The sequence below is a fragment of the Pleurodeles waltl genome, chromosome 2_2, assembly GCF_031143425.1.
Source record: "Pleurodeles waltl isolate 20211129_DDA chromosome 2_2, aPleWal1.hap1.20221129, whole genome shotgun sequence".
NCBI classification, from domain to species: domain Eukaryota; kingdom Metazoa; phylum Chordata; class Amphibia; order Caudata; family Salamandridae; genus Pleurodeles; species Pleurodeles waltl.
The window spans coordinates 644,619,883-644,641,016 of NC_090439.1; the positions used below are offsets into that span (position 1 = coordinate 644,619,883).

The 21,134-nt window shown below is 41.8% G+C and overlaps 1 protein-coding gene across 1 annotated transcript in view; it reads right to left on the reverse strand.

Moving 5' to 3' along the window:
* Positions 1 to 21,134, reverse strand: part of TMEM68 (transmembrane protein 68) — a 145,159-nt gene that overhangs the window by 47,443 nt on the left and 76,582 nt on the right. The window contains exon 4 of the mRNA XM_069220192.1: positions 19,616 to 19,783. Coding sequence (XP_069076293.1) covers positions 19,616 to 19,783 — 168 coding nt within the window. The remainder of the gene's footprint in view (positions 1 to 19,615; positions 19,784 to 21,134) is intronic.

Here is a 21,134-nt window from a genome sequence, read left to right on the forward strand (position 1 = left end):
AATGCATAAGCAAATTAACTTGTATGCACATGTAGGTCCAACTTGCACATGCAAATGAAAATTGGACCTGTGTAGTCCTTAGAAACACGCTGGTATGATGAGCTACATTGATAATTTAACATCAGTGTCAGAGGCTCTAAGAATCATGTTGAATCCTGCTCCTTTATTTATGTTCCTGGATTGGCATGACTACTGCTATCCAGAGAAGGTAGCTACTGCATTTCTCAGCAGGTTGATATCAACTTTTAAGGGAAAATAAGCTATACTGCAAAGCTGGAATAGTATAATTATGGGCGCAATACCAATTGCAATTGCCTCTGGTCTGGCTAGAACCGGGGGGGGGGGGGGGGGGTTTCCCTTGTAGTCACACTCACGCCAAAGGGAATACCATGGGGGGTACCTACGTGCCGGAGCCAGACCAGAGGCAATACGCCCCCAGCTCCGGGGCCTACCTCACCGTGAACTACCTGTTCAGGTAGGCCACACACTTTTCACTTTGAGCACCGTACTTATTACACGTGCTCCGACCCTGACGAATGCCCCTGACCTACCAGCACTTAGTGAGGGCAGAAACATGTTGGTCTTGTCCATCCCCTTTTAGACTCCAAGAGACATCATTCTCTAACGAGCCTCCCCCTTAGTTTTAGTCTTACCAACATGCACCACCATTAAAACTAACAAGAGCCACCGGTGACATGTTAAGTAATTTTATTATTCACCCCCTCTGGATCACTGTAACTATCCAGTCAATTTAATTTCAGCACTCCCTCTGGTTCTTTTAACCAGAGGTCGAGTCCGCCTGAGTAGTATCATCTTACTTAGGTGGGGCTAGGTGGTCATATGATGAAGCAAGACACTATTATGTGTGTGAGACCACCTAGTCCGTAAAGGAAAATCCCCCGCTACTCCTGTAGGTCAACACAGCACCCCCTATAAAGCAACCTAATGTAACCGGGCACTGGTTAAAGACTAACCCAGTCTTACCCCCTGTTCCTACTACCCCACACCTTTTGTGATTATATAGTTTCTCTTGGGAGGCGGTGTGGGTTAGCCTTGCTTCCCTTGCTCTCTTTCTCTGTATTTGTTCGTAAGCTACAAACACTCATTACTGTTCCTATTCCTAATACATAAGAGACTGTCACTACCTGAACACATTTTCATAACACAACCAGAGTTTAAGGGAGATAAGAAACATGTATTTAGTGGGAATCAGCCCATACTAGCTCCCTACATCTAAAACTAGTCAACACAGAAAAGTATGGGGTTCACCAATGATATGGAGCTATAGTCACTAGAACTTATCCATGGGTCCCTAGACCTCACTGGGTGTAGAAAACGGGCGGTGTGGGTGCTGTGTAGGGTGAGTGGGGGAAGGGGGTATTTCCTTTACGGACTAGGTGGTCTCACACTATATGGTGTCATGCTTCATCATTTGACCACCTAGCCCCAACCCAGGTAGGACAGTGCCACCTGGGCGGACTCCACCTACCCGTTAAAAGAACGGGAGGGAGTGCGTAAATATATTTTAATCTGGAGATAATGGGATCCAGCTAAGCTAAGGGAATATAAAGACACCTAGGCAGTTACCTGTGTGTGATCTACACTTTTAATAATGGTGTCTGCTGGTGTATTAAAAACACGGAGAGGACACCTCGGTGAGAATAAGGACTCACTGGTTCGCCTATCTAAAAAACGGCCGACATGTTTCTGCCCTCTACTATGAGCCATGGAAGGTCTGGGGGCATTCTTCAGGGCCTAGGATCCCTAAACATCATGCAAGGTGCAGATAGATAAACCACCCCTAATACAATGGGGGCAAGAAATAATTGAGAGGACCTACCTGTAGCAAGGAACTACCTCACGGAGGCCCCAATATCTAAGGCTACTGGCCTCAGATTCCAGGAGGGGGAGTGTCCCCTTATAGTCACACTTACGTCAAAAGGAGGCGCTCGCTGTGCGCCTAGACCGACCCCTCGCTGGACCGCTTGCTACAGGTAGGGTGACAGTAGCGGCTCCTAGATACGCACAGCAGAAAGAACGTTTTGCTACTATATAGGGCTCCCTTTATAAAAACATGATTGTTTAAAACGTTGCCCCCCATGCTTTTAATGTTGATAAAAAAAAAAAAAAAAAAAAACTTTGCTGGCTGCCTGCCTAAAATAGTAACAACGAAAAATGCATCTATAATTGTTGCCAATGGATACTTGAGGTCCTAACATGACTTTCTTTTGGAGACCACAGACGTTTCTCAACAGAGCTGCAATTAACATAAAGGGTCAGTATTAAAATTTTTAAACAACCCAGATGTGGGTTTAAGGGCCCATTACTACTGCGTTCTATCAGAGATACTGTACCGTTAATGGTACAATACAAATGCACAGGAGCAGCATATATTTGTAATCAAACAGTAACAGTTTTCTCAGCAGAACAGCCCTACTTTTTTTTTTATTATTAAACGGTGCACCACTTGTGAAAGGTTGTCATGCTTTTAATGGGACTGTAAAAGCATTCCCAGTAGGACTGGTATGCCTTGGTTGAACAGTCACATCACAAATTCGTAGAGCTGCTGTTTAATGGGATAATGCAGACATTTCTCAGAAGGGTAGGCATTCTATTTCTGACTCTTCTCTGCAGGACTGTTATCCCTTTAGTAATAAAGGGCCACAATCACTGCTCAGGAAGGTATGTCATCCTTTTAATAAAACCGTATTGACACCTCCCACTAGGGTTGCCATTTTTCTCAGGTAGGCTGCCATAATTCTTTTAGCTAAAGCAAACCTGAGAAGGGCAACCTGCGACAAGTCGCTCTTTTATCCGACAGGCCTTGACCCACAGAAATGGGAGACTTCTTTAAGTAGCCGATATACTGGTTGATGAAGGTACACAGTCAATAAGTGTTCCCAATAAATAAAACCTTTCAGATGGAAGAAGCAGCTAGTGGCACAAAAACCTCCACAAGGCAGGGCCTGAACTCATGGATGAAGATGAGGGTCAGCAGAATGGGAACAGCAAAGGAATTCCTAGGAAAACTGGAAGACTAAAATAAGTAATCAAAGGTTGGCAAGTAACAACCCCAAAATCAGGAGAACAGGAAGAGTGGTGGTGTGCTTTCCTAAACCAGCAACTCCCTGGTTGGAAGAAAGTGACTCTGCCTTCCTGGATTGGGAGATAGTCCTAACATGCAAAGAAAAAGACACCATCTTGTACTGGATGGAACTAATGGCCTGAGACTCCAGAATGTGAGATGCCCCCTCCCTCATCCCCCATCGGGTGATTGTCATGAGAGCTCCAGTCAGACCGGCACTAGACTCCTACGAGGCAGCAGCTATACCTGCTACTCCTTCATGGATCTTTCAAGCAGACACTGAGTGCTATGTAGCCCTGTATTGAATGGTTGTGCGGGTAATGCAGTCGTCATGTTTCCCTAAAGTTTACCCTCTTCAGCCTTATTAGGGGTATTCTGATAGAATCGATGAATCTGGCTCCCAGGTGTAATCAATGTAAGGAAATGCCTCTCTTTGTATAGTCAGCCCCAGGATTTGTGATTTAAGCTGCTATTTTTTTTTATTCTGAGAGAGCACTAAGGCCTGCTAGCCAGACCTTATTGCCAATACCCTGACCCCATATGTGTATATACATTGACTATACCCAATTGGCATAGGCTAACCTATCTGTAAGTTCTTTGTATATGGTACTAGGGTAACCAGGGTATGTAAGTTAGAGAAACACCCCAGAGATTGAAACACTAGTTGTGCCACCCTGGGTGGGCTACAGGTAAACCGAGTATCCCAGTCAGCCTTTGCAGACTGGAAGAGCAGTTTTAAACTGCTAGTGTGGCTTTGCCATTGAAACCAATGGCAAAACCAAACCTCCCTCTGTAACATGTGTAAGCCACTCTTATGGCAGGCCTACTGAGCCCTAAGAAAGTCTACAGCACATTTCACGAGCAGAAACTTTTTACATGTTCTGGAAGTAAGAACGTGAAACTGCCTTTTTTACCATGGAAAGACTTGGTCACATTATTGGCGAGTACACGCTGACTCTCAGCTGTGCTAACTCCTGAATGGTGCGGCCAAAGTCGATACCCCAAGGTATCAAACAACTTGTTGCAATAAGCCAGACTTGATTCTCAAGTCTAAACTAAACTAACGTGAAAAAAATAACAGTGTGTAACTTTTACAAAGTTGCCACTTTTTTGCCTCCAATCTTTTATGCTTTTAACAGATACACAAGGAGCTTGAGCCAGAGACCGCTTTCTGTTCTCTTACAGAGATGTGCTAACTACTTACAGGAAAGGAAATAGCAAGGGTCTGCTCTGGAGAACACATACCTCTCTCCTGCAGGAAGCCATACGGGTGGGTATTGGCCCTAAAGGCGAGATTCAAGCTGAAGCAGTCTTTGAAGGGCAAATGGGAACACTTTCGGAGAGGTGTAGCCCCATTGTTTAGGCAGACTACCTGGAATCCAGGAAGGGAGGGGAAACCTTTTGTCAAACTGTTTTTTCAGGGGCATGCAGCCCCTTTGGTAGTCAGACCTAAGGGTTAGGATAGGGAGTATTGGATGCCAAAAGTGGGGTTCTGACATGTTGGGAGTGGGTAGAATGGTGCATCTTGGGACAGCCAGATGTCACACTTCCCAGGAAGTGCTCATCAGGAGGAAGGGAACCTGGTAGCCCATTGGCTACCAACCACATCCTACCCTAAAGCAATTTTCTGAGTATAAATATGGCACCCCTTGCATCCAGATTCAAGATCTCGACAGGACTCGAAAAAGAACCAAATGACTTCCCTACTGCACTGTGCAACTGGCAAAGAGGCTGCACCCGAATGGACTGCACCTGCTGAACCTGGTGGCTGACAAAGAAGAGAGACTGTGCCTACTCGTGGGGAAGTCGATTCCAGTGACATCCAATTCACAGCACAGGGTGACAACAGCTGAGAAACCTGCTGGAGCAAGTTGGTAGTCCAGAATATTTAAAATGCTGCCAAGCACTGCCATGCAGCACCAGAGACTAGGAACAGTCTATCAAAGCTGCACGCAAGTTCACTGAGCCCAGAAGAGCACCAAGCTGGACAGGAAGTCATCAGAGTGCAGCTTGGTCACCCGGAAGCCCACTTATAACCCAGGTAAGTATTTGGCTGTCACTGTGATACCAGGCGACTGGACTTCTACCGGCACTGAGAGGACTTTGAGGGACATCAACCCTGCAACCAGGACCACCATAACCCATTTGCGGACCGAGAAGTAGCCGTAGGAAGACCCCTATCTGTTGCATGACATCCATAGCGTCCTTTAGGATCTTCAAAATTCTTCATCTCTAGCATGAGGGCCACTTCCATAGTAATCCATTGCAAAGTGCCTGGAGCTACCCGGAGACTGCTTCATTCTCAGGACCTTGTTGATGCTCCGACTGGCCCCCTAACAGGAGTTGGTTGCCTAAAGTGATTAAGTGATAGCAATACAATTAACCAAACGTTTTATTGAAAAACTTTCTAAGTGTCAAGTTTGTTCAATTTGCCAATGCTTGTTTGCAGTTAAGTGAAATGCTTTCATTTAATATACCTTGTAAATGCCATATCTCCGAAACCCTCTGGTGGATCTTTTTCTTTGTGGTGTCGAAAAATACAGGTAACTTTTATAAATTGGTGTCGAACTCCTTGAGGGTCTTGCCCGTTACTTCTTCAAATGTTTTGGTGCGGTTTAAATTCTTTAGACTTGTTCCTTTGTGTACGCCTTGCGACTCAAGCCTACAGCTACGCAGAGTAGGGCTGAAGATTTGACAAATGAAACCTACTGGTACTAAAGTGGTTGGTAAGTGCACTAAACAGTGAGGTCGCACAACCACACCATTTAATATACCCCATTTCCTCACAATCACAAATTGGATACCCCTTTCAGCTAACAGAGAAAGCTCAACAGGAGGTGGGAGAGACAGATTTCTAAGGAAGCAATCAGGAACGTATGTTTTCAGTTCAGAGATGTGGAAAGTAAGGTATTTGCTTCAGGTTGGTGGCATGGTAAAGCTAGTGCATTCTTCTTCTGACAGATAGTAAATGGAAAAAAAACACACCCAGGTCGAAACCTAGTTTCCAAACGCTGAAAAAGACTCCTGTTGCCTCTATTTATCAGAGTTTTCATTCATCTTTCTTTGAGCTATCAACAAGTTTTTGTTCACTTGTTCTCCAACCTCAATTTGCTGTTGCAACAAACAAGACTACATAAAGAAAAAAGCAGTGACCTTGGTGGCACTGTGCGCATTGTTGTAAGCAAACGCTGCATAAGGTAATAGGGTAACCCAATTATCCCCAGTAGCATTACAAAAGCACTCTAAATACTGCTGCAGGGTCTGGTCAGTTCTCTCTGTTAGTTTGTCAGACTGAGGAGGAAGGACTGTGGGGAGCAGCTGAATATTCCTGATGCAAAGCTAAATGTCCTGCAGAATTTGGATATAGATTAAAGTCCGGTATTAAAGATTATGAATTCCAGGAAACCCATGAAGTGAAAAACCATCCCTGATGAAACGTTGAACCATCTCTTTAGCAAAGGGTAGTTTTTGTAGAGCTGAAAATGGCCAATTTCAGAAAAGATGTCCATTGTTAAGATTATAATAGTTCTTCCCATGGAAGATGGTAGATCAACAATTGAGTCAGCAGCAATTGTACGTCTTGTGCAAGAGACAACGGTTGGAGTAAACCTACAGGCTTATGTGGGAACAACTTAATTTGAGAACAAGTAGGACATGCTTTAATATATTATTCAACATTCCCTGCCATAGAGGGCCACCAAAGATGTTGAGAGGTAATTTTCAGAATATTTCTTATATATCTGTCATCAGAGACAAGAAAGTCATGTCCTGCCGTACCTACCATCAGCATTGTTGTTTTCAACAGAAGGGTAGGTATGAACAAGGCTGAACCAAAGAAGGTGAATCCAACGTTCTGAGATGAAGAAACCATTTTCTTTACCTCCTGAATTTCTTCTTCACCAGTCAGCTGTTGGGCCACATAAACTTGATCCACAAATGTAGTTATGATAGTAATTACTCTCCTTAGCGAACCAGTGGTTTAGTCTTGTACTCCTCCTTTCCCAGATATGCTGTTGTTAGATCATCAGCAATCCAAATCTGGGTCCCAGGAATACAGGTTATGGTAAACTCAACTGAGATTTTTTTTTATATCTAACAAGCTTAACAGCTGTTTCTGCACTGCATGGTTCGGAGGGCTTGCAAGTTCTGATGCTCTGTCCTGATGTCAAAAGTAGGTGTAGCTCTCAAAAGTAGACATCCCCACGCTGCGCAGGCTTCCTCCACTGCAAGGAATTCATTATCTAGAACAGAGTAATTACGCTGAGCTTGAGTAAATGAACGGAAATAGCAGAAGATGGGGTGTTCTTTCTTGTCATCCTGTTGTTCTTCCATGAGCACAGCTCCAAGAACAAGGAGGGAGTCACAGGCAAGAAAAAACATCTTTAGGTGGATTGGTATGATACAGACCTGAAAAAGAAGCAAACGTTATCTTTACCTCTCAAAGGACTCTTTTGGCTTGGTTATACCAATCATATCCACTTTTGTATTTGTTCCTTTCACATGATTCTTGTTATGTCATGGGAATAAGAAGAAAGGTTCTTGATAATTGGTCAATAATAATTTGCAAAGCAGAGGAAACTGAGTTTCCTTGATGGTGGTGGGCAATGGGAATGTAGAACTGCTGAAATCTTTTTAGGATCCATGATTAAGCCCTTATGTGTTGGAATGAAACAGAGATATTTCAACTTCTATTTCTTGCATTTGTAAGGTAGCTATTTGTTTCTAAGTAGTTGCTAAGACTTCCTTGACATGTTTCATGTATTCAAACACTGACTTAGAAATATGTCATTTAAGTAAACCACAATGAAATAATTAAGATGTTAGAAAAAATGCTATCCGTGAATTGCTGAGAAACTGAAAGATTAAGTATTGCTCAATCCAAAGGGCACTCTGTATTTGCAATGAATGCAGGGGATATGAAAGACTGTCTTCTATTCATTGTCACTCCTTGCGTATATCAGATGGCAAGTTCTCTTAAGCCTAGTGTTATAAAATACAGACATCCACAAATAGCTTTCATAATGTCCTTGATCAAAGGAAGTGGATAATGGTCTGAGTGGGTGAGTAACCAGTAGTCCATACAAGGACTCAACTCATTAGACTCTGGGCACAAAGAAAAGGGGTGTCTCTTCAGGTGATGACTATGGAACAATCAGACCTTGTTCCAAATGTTCATCCAGGTGCCGCTATAGTACCCAATCCTCTTTTCCATGCAGGGAAAGACATCTGAGTACTCTTGGTACTGCACTGGAATAATAAAGATGCAATTGCCTTCCGGTAGAACTGCCTTTGTAGAATTCTCTATTGTCATGAAACAATACTGTTTGCAGTACACAGAGATAAGGGAGATTGTTGTTGTGGACCAGCTGATCTACAGACTGTGAAAAAGCAACCATAGTAGCCCAGAATAAAGGGATGATTAGAAGAAGCAGCTTAAATCAAAGCTTTGGGTTTTTTGCTTAGGTTTTTTTTATGGTTACACATAGTAATCTTCAGGTAAAAGTGCATTCTGTAACAGGTCTAGAATTTAATGGAGTTCCATCTACCACATGGATGATTTCCACTCTTCCCTTGACTTGTCTTGGAAATTCATGGTTTTGCGCACAAGCTTGAACACTCCGACTGAACCGGAATCAAGGAAAGCCATGACTGAAATCCTGCTTCCATTCATTAGGTAAAGTAACCGGAATCAGCAACAAGTTAAGGCCCTTTCCAGGAACAAAATCTTGAAAACTAAACACTCCTTCCTCAAAAAGGCTGCGTTCAGATGTTTCCTAACGGTTTGCTCTGATGGACTAGAAACTGCTGCATAATGTGTTCATCCCTTTCAGTTGACAATGGTGTCTCAGTCTCAAGTAACAGTCCTCTAGCTGACCCTGTTTGCATTGGTTCTTCAGCAGCTTCAGTCTCCTTTGCCTCATCCAACTTTTGGGAAGAAAGGGATCTAGAGGGCAGAACGACTTGAATGTTCCACCTTCTCTTCCTCCTGTTCCTTGATTTGATGATCTATAGATAGAGTAATTTCAATAGCCTCATTTAGTGTGGCACAGAGAGGTAGAAGAACTAGTTCATCTTTAATTTCATACTTCAACTCTCACCTGAACAAGGTTACCACAGTTTGTTCACCTCCACCCGAGTTTCTGCTGCAAGTTTTTCTAAATTTAGTGACATAAACCATCACTAGTTTTGACCCTTGCTGGGTATCACACAACACTTCTTTGGTTAAATATTCAACAGGACTGCTAATTGTCTGTTGGAATTCAAGAAGAAAACTGCAAGTAATTGTTCAGACTGGTATCTGAAGTGGTTTCAAGTAGCATTGTCCTCAACAAAGCAACTGATATTCCACTTTAGCACGATCGACTGGGATTAAGATGGCCAGAAGGTGAAACACATGGTTAAGCCATCAACCAACTCTTTTGTTTTTTTCTGGGTTCCCGTAAAAACCAGTAGCCCCTGACGGAATTGATGGTATAACTGAAGTATTGTGCAATGCCATGGTCTGCCTCGGGGCTAAGGTCTCATTCCTCAAAGAAATAATCTAAACTCTCAGCTGCTGAATGGTTTCATGAAGACTATGTAATTGATCCAGTTGCTTCTGGAGCCACTGAAAGGTGTTGGATTTGCAATCTGTCAAAAGCAGATTGCAACGGTTGCTCCTTTATCAGTGAGGCCTTGACACTGAGGAAAGGGCAATTCCTTTCAGAAGCCAAAACACCAGCTGATGAAGATTGACAGTCTGTCTGTGTTATACAAGAAGAATCACTACAGACTAATGGAAAAGACAGTGATCAGTAGAGCTGGAGAAGCAAGAGCAATTCCTAGGGGAGAAGTGGGAGAGAAAAATCAGGGATTATTAAAAGCTGACAAGTAACAGTGACAAGAACAGCAGAATTGGAAGCATTGTGACGTACGTTCCTCAACGAACGTTTCCCTTCAAAACCTGAAAGTAGTCAGGAAGAGGAAATTGGTTGGCAGGAAGTGCTTCCACAATCTTGGAAGAAGTCTCAGAATGCAATGAAACTGACACCATCTTGGGAAAGGTGGAATGACTAGGCTATGTCCGCAAGATGCTGCCGCTTCCTCTGTAAACTCCCTCACCCCAGCCAGGTTAATGCTCAAACTGTTTTGCCTAATCTACAGATAACCCCCGTCAGAATCTCTCCTGTGTTCCCAGCTACACTTGTATAGTCTTTATGGAGCCTACAAGCTGCCTCTCCGTGCTGATCATAGACCCAATTAAGCAAACAGCTCAGCGGGTAATGTGGACATAGAGTTTCCTTACATAGCCCACTTTGGCCATAAAGTCCCTGCACTGGGGAGTTCCTGTATACAAAGCACAGTTTTCTGATAAATACCTTATGTTCGAGTGTGCCTCAAACGAAGCACCTCTCCAGATCAACTGGCTGTTGAAATTAATTCTGTGATGAGCACATTTGTTACATTAACTGGTGCCGCAGAGTTGGATCTATGCTTGTGCTGATCACACCTCTTAGATACGCAGGTGGGTCTTAGTTTAGTCTTTCCCTGTCAGCTAACGGTGTACTTAGCAGCTTTTCTGGTTGAAGAGGTGCAATATTGTTAAATCTGTCCTTGAAAGCTACTGCTGAACTAATCACGGTTTAGTTACGAAAAGACCACATAACTGGATTTGTCTTTACTAGTATCAACTTTGTGATTTTATTAACCGGTCGTTAGAAAACGGATAAATGCATTATTCCCGTCTCACTGGATACATGATATAAAGTACGTTTGTCTTTAGGTATCATATATGCATACTCTTAAAATACAGAAATATTGCTATTTATAAGTTCACTGTCTTCCTCGAAGAATACATTCTCAAAACATATCCTCCTATCATACTGATGATCAGGATTATTTAGGACAATGGCGTTTATTACTACATCGATCGACCTGAGCTCTAGAGTTAGAAGTTCTCTATAACTAAGAAGAAGAATGACAGGACTACATGTAGACAATATTAAGAAGGAGGAGACGTGGGAAGAAGAGAAATGGAGAGAGAGAAGGAAGCAGAAGAGTGGGAAGCTGGGAGAAAGTACAGAGAAAAGGTTTTGGAAACGAAAAAGACTTGGGGAGACAGATGTACATCTAGTAACTAACTGAGAGGGTAAATAGAAAGCAGAAATGGGGATTTACAGGCAAGGAAAAATATCTGTACGGGACAAAGGGAGAGAAAGAAGGGAAAAAGCGTTACAGAAGAGAGCGAACAGGAGAGAGAGGAAGACACATGCAGAGAGAGACAGAAGGGATAGGGGGGCAAAGGGGGAAAAGGGAGGGGGAGATAAATAATCAGTTGAAGGGGTAAGAGAGAAGGAGAGGACAAAGGGGAAAATGAGAGCTAAAGAAATGTGCAGAAAGGGCAATGGTGGTTTTAAGTGGGTGTTACAGCGCATCTTGTTTTGGCCAACACTACTCACCAACCTAATGTACTTTTAAATGCATAATTTTTAGATCATTTTCTAAAATGTTCTTTAGTCTAGGACCCCAAAAAACAGAATCACTCTGCAAACTGGTCTTTAAAGTTCCAGTAAGGTTTGCGCAGTGTCACTTGTCCTATCTTGCTTTCTAGCAAATATCTGGCAACACCTCTCTCCACACTTTCTCTTTCAATGTATCTCCATCATGCGTAGTGCCTAGAAATGCTGAAAAGTATAGCATATGTCTTGAGAAAGTGAGGTTCTAGCGTACATTTAAGCTTGGCACACTGAAGTATCATGTTTACCTTAATCTCTAGTAATGTCAAAAAATCCCACTGAAACTAAATATCTTCCATTGTTAGCACACATAGCAGGCTCCCATGTTTTCTACATTCACCAAGCAGAAATGCATGTGCTTGTCAAAGCAAAGTTAGCCACCTAAAGTGCGCACCATGAAGATTCCATGCAAGAAGAAGAGATGGTTTGTAATTCATGAGGCCTAAACTAGCTCCAGCAGCAAAAAGAGATGTCATCGCAAAGTATAACTTTATATCCAAACATTCGAAGAGCTGGCAGAGGTAGAGATGCTAGTGTCCTCAGCCAGGCCACAAGCATCAAACGGACCCATTTCTGGCTCCCACAGTCACATACCTCCTATCATTCTGGGCTTACTGGTGGCTGTCAGAGGAAAGCCTTCTTTTATGCAGCACATTCAGCACAACCTTCCTGTAGCTAAGAAGGGTGCATGCCAATGCTTGTTTGAAGTCCATGCGGTTTGACTAATGCTTTTGATCAACTATATAGGCACACACCACCTGGTCCAGCACCCAGATAGTGAAATTCACTGAGGGCCCTTCCCATCTCCCACCCTCTGCATGTAAAATTGCATTTAAATATTTTGTAATTGTGATCACTGTTGCAGTTTGCAAGTGCTTAAACACATATCACCAAATTCCCCAAAATTCTTTTATAGATACACATGCTCCCAACTACCTCCAAAGTTGTTTTTAAATTAAAGGCAAGTCAAGCTAAAACTTTGCCCATGAATTTCAGAAACTTAACTCTTTCTTCCCAAAGACAGATGACGTTTCCTTGTTTTATCCAAGCACTCTTTGGGGGCAGTGGGCACATTTTCTCATGTTTAAAAAAACCTGCAGTTGAGCTTTGGAGTCCCATGTTCAGATCATTATCTTTAAGTAGGTAAAATTTAGATTTAGGGTTACTTTTAAAGACAGTGTAGAAAACAGTTAAAGATGTGCTGGGTCAACATAACCACACACAATTTTGTAGCAGCCCCAGACAATGAGGAGCATTGTGTTAAACCTAACACCAACCTACAGATATTTGACTTCTTTTGCTGGATTATCAATGCACTAAATCATGTTGCGTTCTTTAACAGTATTACGACTCGTTACACCAAGTCTTAAGAACCACAGTACTATTAATGCCTAGCCCAACTCTGCAAGGCTTGTAAAGCAGCATCATTGTGTTATGAATTAATTTTGCCAAAGGAAAAAAGAAAATTGGTACAATAAAATAGAGTCTAAGGCTGCTATAAACAAGCATAAGGTGGCTAAGGTGGCTAATATAATAGAATTACACATGATTCTGTTCTATCAGAGGATGTATGTTGTGAACTCGAGGAGCGACCCTCACCAATTTGTGTGGCTCTCCCAATGTTGACGTCTGTAAAAATCTCTTTACCTATTTAAACAAGAAGATAGTCAACTGAGGAGCTCTAAACTAGCAAAGTTGGTATAAAGTTTATCTATGAACCCTAAACTAAATCTTGCTTTTACAGCTAGTTTAAGAAACTTTTAGCCCTTAACAGAAAAGTTTGTGTTGGCTAGGCTATGAAGAATCCAATTTGGGTCTCCTTCCAATCCTTTTAATATACAATGTGTTACGATTGCTCAGTTCTATAGGCAAATACCTCCAAACTAAGTCAATTAGCTGATAACCACAGCCAAAGTTCATAAAAACTGGAAAGAGGCCACAATACCTCCAGTAAAGAAAACCAGTGCTAATCCGATGATACCATCTTATTTTAAGTCTATGTTCCACTCCAATTTGCCATTCATCCCATGGAACCGTCTAACTGCTGCTACCATTAGCAGAATCACAAAAGCTCTAGGTCAGCAGAAGTAGGTGCTCTGCACAGCAGTTCAGCAGTCTGACGAGGATTTAAAAAACGAAATGCAGCTTCAGAGTTTCACCCCACGCTGCCCGAGATGTTTGAAGCCCATTCTACCATATTCATATTTTGTTTGCAGAATGGAGCCAGATAACGGTACTAGTGCAGAGATACCCCTGAGCATTCAGGCCCCTTAAGGTCTGGGGAAGGACACTGCGAAATGCCAATGTACTGTGGTGCGGAGTGGGCGGCGGTGGCCAGTCAGCAGTCCTTGGCTGGCGGCCAACCATGACACAAACGCAGAGTGGCTTCCATTATTTACAGCAAACACTCATGAATAGTGGAATTAAGTGGCTTAGGGTTGAGGGTGTCGTTCTCCCTGCCACTGGCCCTACTCTCCATGTCTTATTTGCCTATCCTGGACACTACACCAGTGCCACCCACTTCATGCGTAAGAAAGATTACACTCATGTGGTGCAAGGAAATCTGTAGCTTCAGCAACAACAGTTCACTGCAAGGACATCACAGGAAAGTATCACAACAATTCAAATCAAACAGTCACAGCTGATGCCTCTTCCCCATACCCCAACTACTCCTAGGGCCACACTGTGTACTGAAAGTAGAGGAGTTCGGCAATTAAGTGGCTTTATTCTGTTCTGTCTTGCTGCTAGAGCAAAGAACGAACAATTTACTGTTCATCTACCACAAATCTCCAGTATAGGCGTGTGTACATAATGATACAGGAGTTGACCTGTATCCACCAGGAACCTGGGGAAATCAATACAATCACATAAAACAGATACATTGTGGTGTTACTCATACACAATAGATTATTCATAAACAATTACTGTTGCATGGTAGTTGCAACAACAATTATTCTATTGTTTGAAAAACCCATAGAGACCATTCCAACAATTCAATCAATATTCTTTTTAACTGAAAAAAGTTCAAAGTTCTCCGGTTTTAAGACTGTGTGGGTGACGTTACATAAAAACAAGTCAATATATACAAGAAACCTTTTCCACCAAGCCCTGACTGCACTTTGCATAAAAGACCTGCAGAAGGTCTCACCTATGTCAAGGTGTTTGAAAGGATCTAGTGAGGAGCAGAACCTCCAAAACAGTGCCCACCCAAGCGCACGTTGCACTAGATGCCTCTGCTCGTGAGTACCCACAGTCCAGTTTATCCCAGGTATTCTCCAGAACTCTCATGGTGTAGCAAGGCCAAAGGAGGTTTGGTCCTTGGACATGCCATGTCTAAGAGCAGGAAAACTCCCTCATAAATGCCACACTCCAAAGGGTGGTAAAATAACTCAGCACCAGAGACCCCATTCAAAACCCGGAGCAGCCTCCCATCACATGCCTCCAAAACCGGTTAGTGCCTTCTTAAAAGTGTATGCCAGAGCAGAGCAAAACCATTTCACTATTACTCTGCTACAAAGCTCCACAGAATAGGAAAGTGACTGCTCCAGCAATTACACCAGCTTCGACAATGCGGACAGTGCCTATATCAGGTTTGGAGATTACCTGAAGCTTTACATTTCCAGGTTTCCTTTTCAGGACCGAAGGCACACCAAAAGACTGACTTTACAGCCCCCTCCATGGTCATAAATGTCTCTCCATTTCTCTAATCCTTAAACATCACCCATATCCTGCTTTTCTTGAATCCATTACGCAATTCAGTTTCTTATTTGTCTTTCTCAGGCTTCTGGTTCCTCTGTTGCACAGTTAACACCAAGAATATGCATAAAGACACACACACACGTGGCAACACATGCACATACAGGAAAGCAGCACTGGCTTATAACAAAGCATTTCGTCATTGTTCTCAATCATCTATCCATCCATGCAACCAGCCACTCATCACTGATAAACTTGGTCAATCATCTTGTACTCATGCTCCCATTCATCCATCATTTGACTTATTCTTGCATTTACCCACTAATTACCAACGGATGAAAAGTACTTTAATTATGAAGCAGACGGCTAAGCATAGTTTGGCCTACAAGAACAGTTTTTGTATTTTATTTTTAGTCTGAGACAAACTTCTTAAATGAAGCAGTCTTGCACTTCTTAAGTGTTGCCAATGCTAAGGACGCTCTCTATAAGGATGGTGCCTGCTTAGGTAGGAAAGTGACTTATTAGTTAAGTCTAGCAACCATCAAACCTTACATGGGCAATAAACCTTCGATTGAGTTTAAAGTGAGACTCTACAGGCTTCAAAAACAAAATTCTTTAAAAGAATATATGGCAGAATTTCTTGAGGAAACTGAATTTCACCAGGTTAACAAAAGAGATTACCTAATCATCTTGGCTAAAAACTCCAAAAGGACCAAAGGAAAGTTTAGGTGCAGTTGGGTGAAAAGGGCAAGACAACACCGACAAAGCCACCCAGCACTTCCTCCGGCATGAAGACAAAAAATAACCCAAATTGTTTGTCTTCAATGTTTTGCAATAATTATTAATGCATTGCTCGCCCAAACCCTTTGTCTCCTTTTCCTCTCCTGACCAAACACCCCACTCCTTTTCCCTACAACTCTATACAAACGTCTTCTCCTATACCCTATACCCCTGGGAAACATTTCAACCCACTTTTTCACACCTCTCTAAAGGCAAACTGATCCCCTCGCTACCTCTCTCACATCTCCTCCTAAACTCTCTCCTTCGACACCACCTTACTACCTATTGCTTGTAACGGACATCCCACCATCCTTTGACTCCATACATACCTTTCTAAACTATCTCCAACCTCTCTATTATGCTCCATCTGCCCCTTCAAATCCCTACAGCCCTTCTTTAATGACTGCCCTCCACCTTCTATCAGAAATGCCCAAACTGCGAAATTAGCCAAATGAGATGCAGGGCATGTCTATCAGAAGAATTTACTAGCACTCTTGAGGAATTCTACCGTGCTTCCACCTTCACATCTTTCTCCCCTTACTTTTCCTACTGCTACGTCTTCCTAACAGTCTTTCATCCCCAGTTTCTCTCTAATCAGTCCTTACAGCTTTCTAATTGCATATCCTTCTCCCTTCCCTCCAAACCCAGTAAAGCTGATAATTGGCCTTTTTAAGCACCTGGAACAACAAGGTGCTAGATCATGCTCACCACTTCTGCTGCCACACCAGCCACACCAGCTGCAGCACAAACTCGGGCATCATCACAAGTTCCAAAATATAATGCCAAAACAAAAACATCTGCTGATCCACCACCTAACTGTGCACTACCCCCCACATTACTGCACACATATTACTCAGTGGAATCTTCAATGGACCTAGTTACAAACATGCATACGAAGACCCCTACACAAAAAGGCAATACCCATGTCAATACATGCTCATTCCAGGAACATCAGCACTCAACAGGTTTCATCCAACCACTTACCTCAACCCTGTCCAAACGTTATTTCTCGCTACTATCATGCAAGCAAGCTAATCAATGCAAGATCCCCAAACAAAAACAGAAATCATATTTACACCTACTAGCCGACCACATACTCACCCGCCTCTTCATCACTGAAATGTGGGTAAGCAAAGATGTAGGCCCATTTCTATTCATGTCAATATCTGACAGATATCTAAACCTCTTCATAAATTTACCTCATATGAAAACTGGCATTAGACTAGTAGTGGTTTACAGAAAGATCCTGTTTACAGCAAACATCAAGGATTTGGATGCAGTATCTTCCAGACCTCCATAAAAAGCCAAACAGGTCAAACTATGCGCAGCAAATCAGAGTCTACATGCCTAACAAAAGAACTCTTCAGAATCATCAAGAAGTTATGTAATCGTAATAGCATTTTAATAAATGTAAAACACTTGCAGGAACCCTATAATACCTTCATAAACCACTTCATCATGAAAGCTGCTATCTTTGAAGCCTACGTCCACTCAAAATTAAGCAACGTTTCCTCAAAGGCATCCCACCAATTCATGCAACTTTGAGCCCCTAAGCTACGTTATGCCTAATTAACTGACTGACACAAAAAAATTGCCAAGCTAATTACAGCTGCTGCTTCTCCAGTCGATCCTTGCCCACTAAATATCTTTAAGTCAGTAACTATGGAGTTATCTGCTGAGATACTGGCTAAAGGGATCACCAACTACTCTCTGTCAACTACAGAAAACAACCTGAAGACAATGTATTTGAAATCCGACTTTATAGAAACCTTGACTCGATAAGGTTGACAATAGCAAACAGAACCTTCTTTGGCCAAATCAGTGAAAAGGTGGCCTTCTCCTAGGTCTCAGCTTTCAAAGAGGAATCTGTCAGATAAAAATAAAAGATTCAGATTGGGAAGACGCACAGAATCAGCACTAATCTACATTTGTGATGATGTAAATATCTGTTAACAACAATAAGTTTGCCACTAAATCACAACTTTACTTCTTGCCCTTGTCTGACCCAGCGAGCCTTCAGCCACTAGCTAAAAGGCTATAAGTCACTGGCGCATCCTGCACAGTGCCACCAAACTGGATAAAATCCTTTCTTACAGACAAATCCCAAATTGTGTCCCTACCACCATTCAAGTCTTCATCCTATTCCAGCTACGGTGGTGTTCCCCCAATGTTTAACTGCTGCACATTTACTTTTCAACTTTTATGGATGCCCTTTCTCCAGAACACAATAAATCTTTCAACCTTGCATACCACAACTATGAGGATGACATGAAAATCATTTAAAAACATGAACAACCCTCAGAGATCAAGTGTTCAAGACTAAGCAAATGCATGTTAGCTTTGGAATATTGAATGCTATGGAATCTTATGTAACTCAACTCTTGAAAAACAGAGATACATGTGTATTGAGGGAAAACTACAACTCTATATTCACTTGGCCTCCAGGAAATGGGGCAACTATCTACCACTTTGACCGAAGTTCAAAATCCTGAAATTATTGTAGACGCTAACCTCTCGTCAATCTCAGATCATCACAGAGACTTGATTTTCATTCTCCATGATGAGAATCCTAGGATAAACTTACCTTTTCCTGCAGCACTCAAATAAGATACAGGGATCTCTAGCTAAATTAATAGCATGACTGGAAGTGGACTATACAAATGGGCTCTTCATTGGTCCAATAAAAAAATAATAAAAAAAATCAATTGTTAAATGAAAAATAAAAAAAATAGATTACTGCACATAGACAATAACTCGATTTAAAGACTGACTACCAGTGACCAGAAAGATGTCTTTTAAAGCACTCCAAATTGCCCAACGGGCAATTCATGAGATGAGGCCTGGAGTTTCTCAACTAAAACTGTAACTATACAAAGAAGAAACCTCAGGTAAAGAATGCCCCAAATGCTGGTAATGCCTATATTACTGTACAAGCATCCACAATATGTAATAAATTGACAAACAAAAACGGGATCCATCAGAGCCTTGACGTCTTGACTCATTTCAATAATCCAAGACCCAAATGCTTCTAGGGCTAGAGATAAATCTATCCTTGCACTTCTTTGCTTTCCACCGCATGAGTAAAATGTAATCATATCCTGCTGTACTCCGTTTGGAGCACACTTTCCTGGCATCATGCATAACATCAAAACTTAATACTAACAAATGCCAACACCATTTTCACATCCATCCTGACAGTTTGAACCACTGATCCCATAGCTGCAAATCACTTTTGGGCTTTGGTCAGCGTTATGAAAGCTCTATAGAAATGGAACAATAAAACACAATATCTACTATCAAACACTGAGATTTGGCACACCAGTCATATTTTTAAGATACATGCCAGGATTATTCAGCCTAGCTGACTGAGATATTGTTAGAAGAACTATACAATATGCAATTCCCTTAGTTAGGTAATCATGGTTTACTTCACAATATTAGGATGAGTAAATTTCCTGCACTCTAGGGAAAAGCCCCTAAAAATACTGCATTTAACAAAGACATATATACAACTTTCCCAGATTTCGAACTCACAGTGCTTAAATAAAAAATGCCTTACCTGGTATCTTGAAGAGAAAATGATCCCCCACTGAGTGGATATTTCGACCCCTTTGTAGAAGGACACGACACACAAAGTAATAATAGTCTACAGGTAGGGCTCCGTGGTAATAAAGAATAAGCGCTGGTCCTTCTTCTGGGATTTTTTCTAGTCCTTTAATTTCATAGTCTGTAAAACACAAGAGACATGCTATGTAAACCATTTCAGTGCCAGTGGCAATTCTGGAAGATTAAAAAATTACTAGAGTTAAGAAAAATAAATAAATGATATAGCAGAAAAAGAAAAACAAATTGGGTTTTGGTACTATACACATTAGCTCCAAAATTCCCATTGTATCCTACGGGACATAAACAATTAAAAAAGTACCCAACTTACTTCAGAAGAAGATGCAGCTCAGTCCCTGCCACCAATCTCAAAAGTGAAAAACATTTTGGTATACACTGGAGTCATGTTGCTTTGCTTCCTAAAACTCCCTTTAAACTTGTTTTCTTTTTGTTTCTGAGGGATTTTAATAGTTGCTGCAAAGACATTTCTATAGAGTACCCTACTGCAATTGTTCCATTATGAGACTAAAAATAGCTTCAGCTGCAGATATTAAAGGACGGAAAAAACTTGTATATAACTATTTACTACATGTGCTAATAATGCAGCACGTTAGTAATTTTTATATTAATATTTCTTCTGATTCCCATTCTACTAATCATTGATTAGAAAACCTACTGTTTCTAAACCAAATCAAGAAAGTTTATTTCAAACAGGGTGCACCTAAGCATTATTAGTTAATGGCTGTCTACAACAGTGTGAATCACAACTGACTGGGTGAAACCGAGTAAAGCAGGCTCGGGCTTTGCTGTTACACAGGATTTACCCACACCAGCATCATACAAGTAAGTCATAATGGTCGGGGAGGTACATTATATAATTGAAACTAGTCTGAAACAGAGTGGTGTAGTGGCCCGCCTTTTCAACCCATGAATTTCATATTCACGAATGCGAGGCAGGGAGGGGCATGGCACTCTGTAATCCTGGGTATAGATGCTTTGCTTCTCCCACTGTCAACTCCCAATAAAACCACAATCAACATTGTTTTAGCATTTTCTTTCTAATAGGATAATCTGAATTGCATGCTTTTTCAGCAACTAGATCGTCCTGATCAATGTTGATGTGAATGTGTGCGAGGAGGGTGTGAATTTAGCTCCGTGCAGCCACAAGTAAGAGAATTTGAATGCCCCAACTCTTGAAGAATTAGTCTCTCCACCAACACACTATGCTCATCAAGTGTGCCCAACTTTTCTAATAGTACTCAGAGTAGTGCACCAATTACTTCCAGTTCCCACTATATTGCCCAATTATTAAGTTAACTCTTTTTACATTAAATGAGCCTTGCTCCTAGAAACCTCACAACAAAAGATCTCAGTTGGTTCTTTCATTTGCTTGGAAGATATCACAATAAATACGTACTTTGTTCCTATGAAGGTTTACCTTGACATATCCATAGCTTTACACAACTACAGATTAC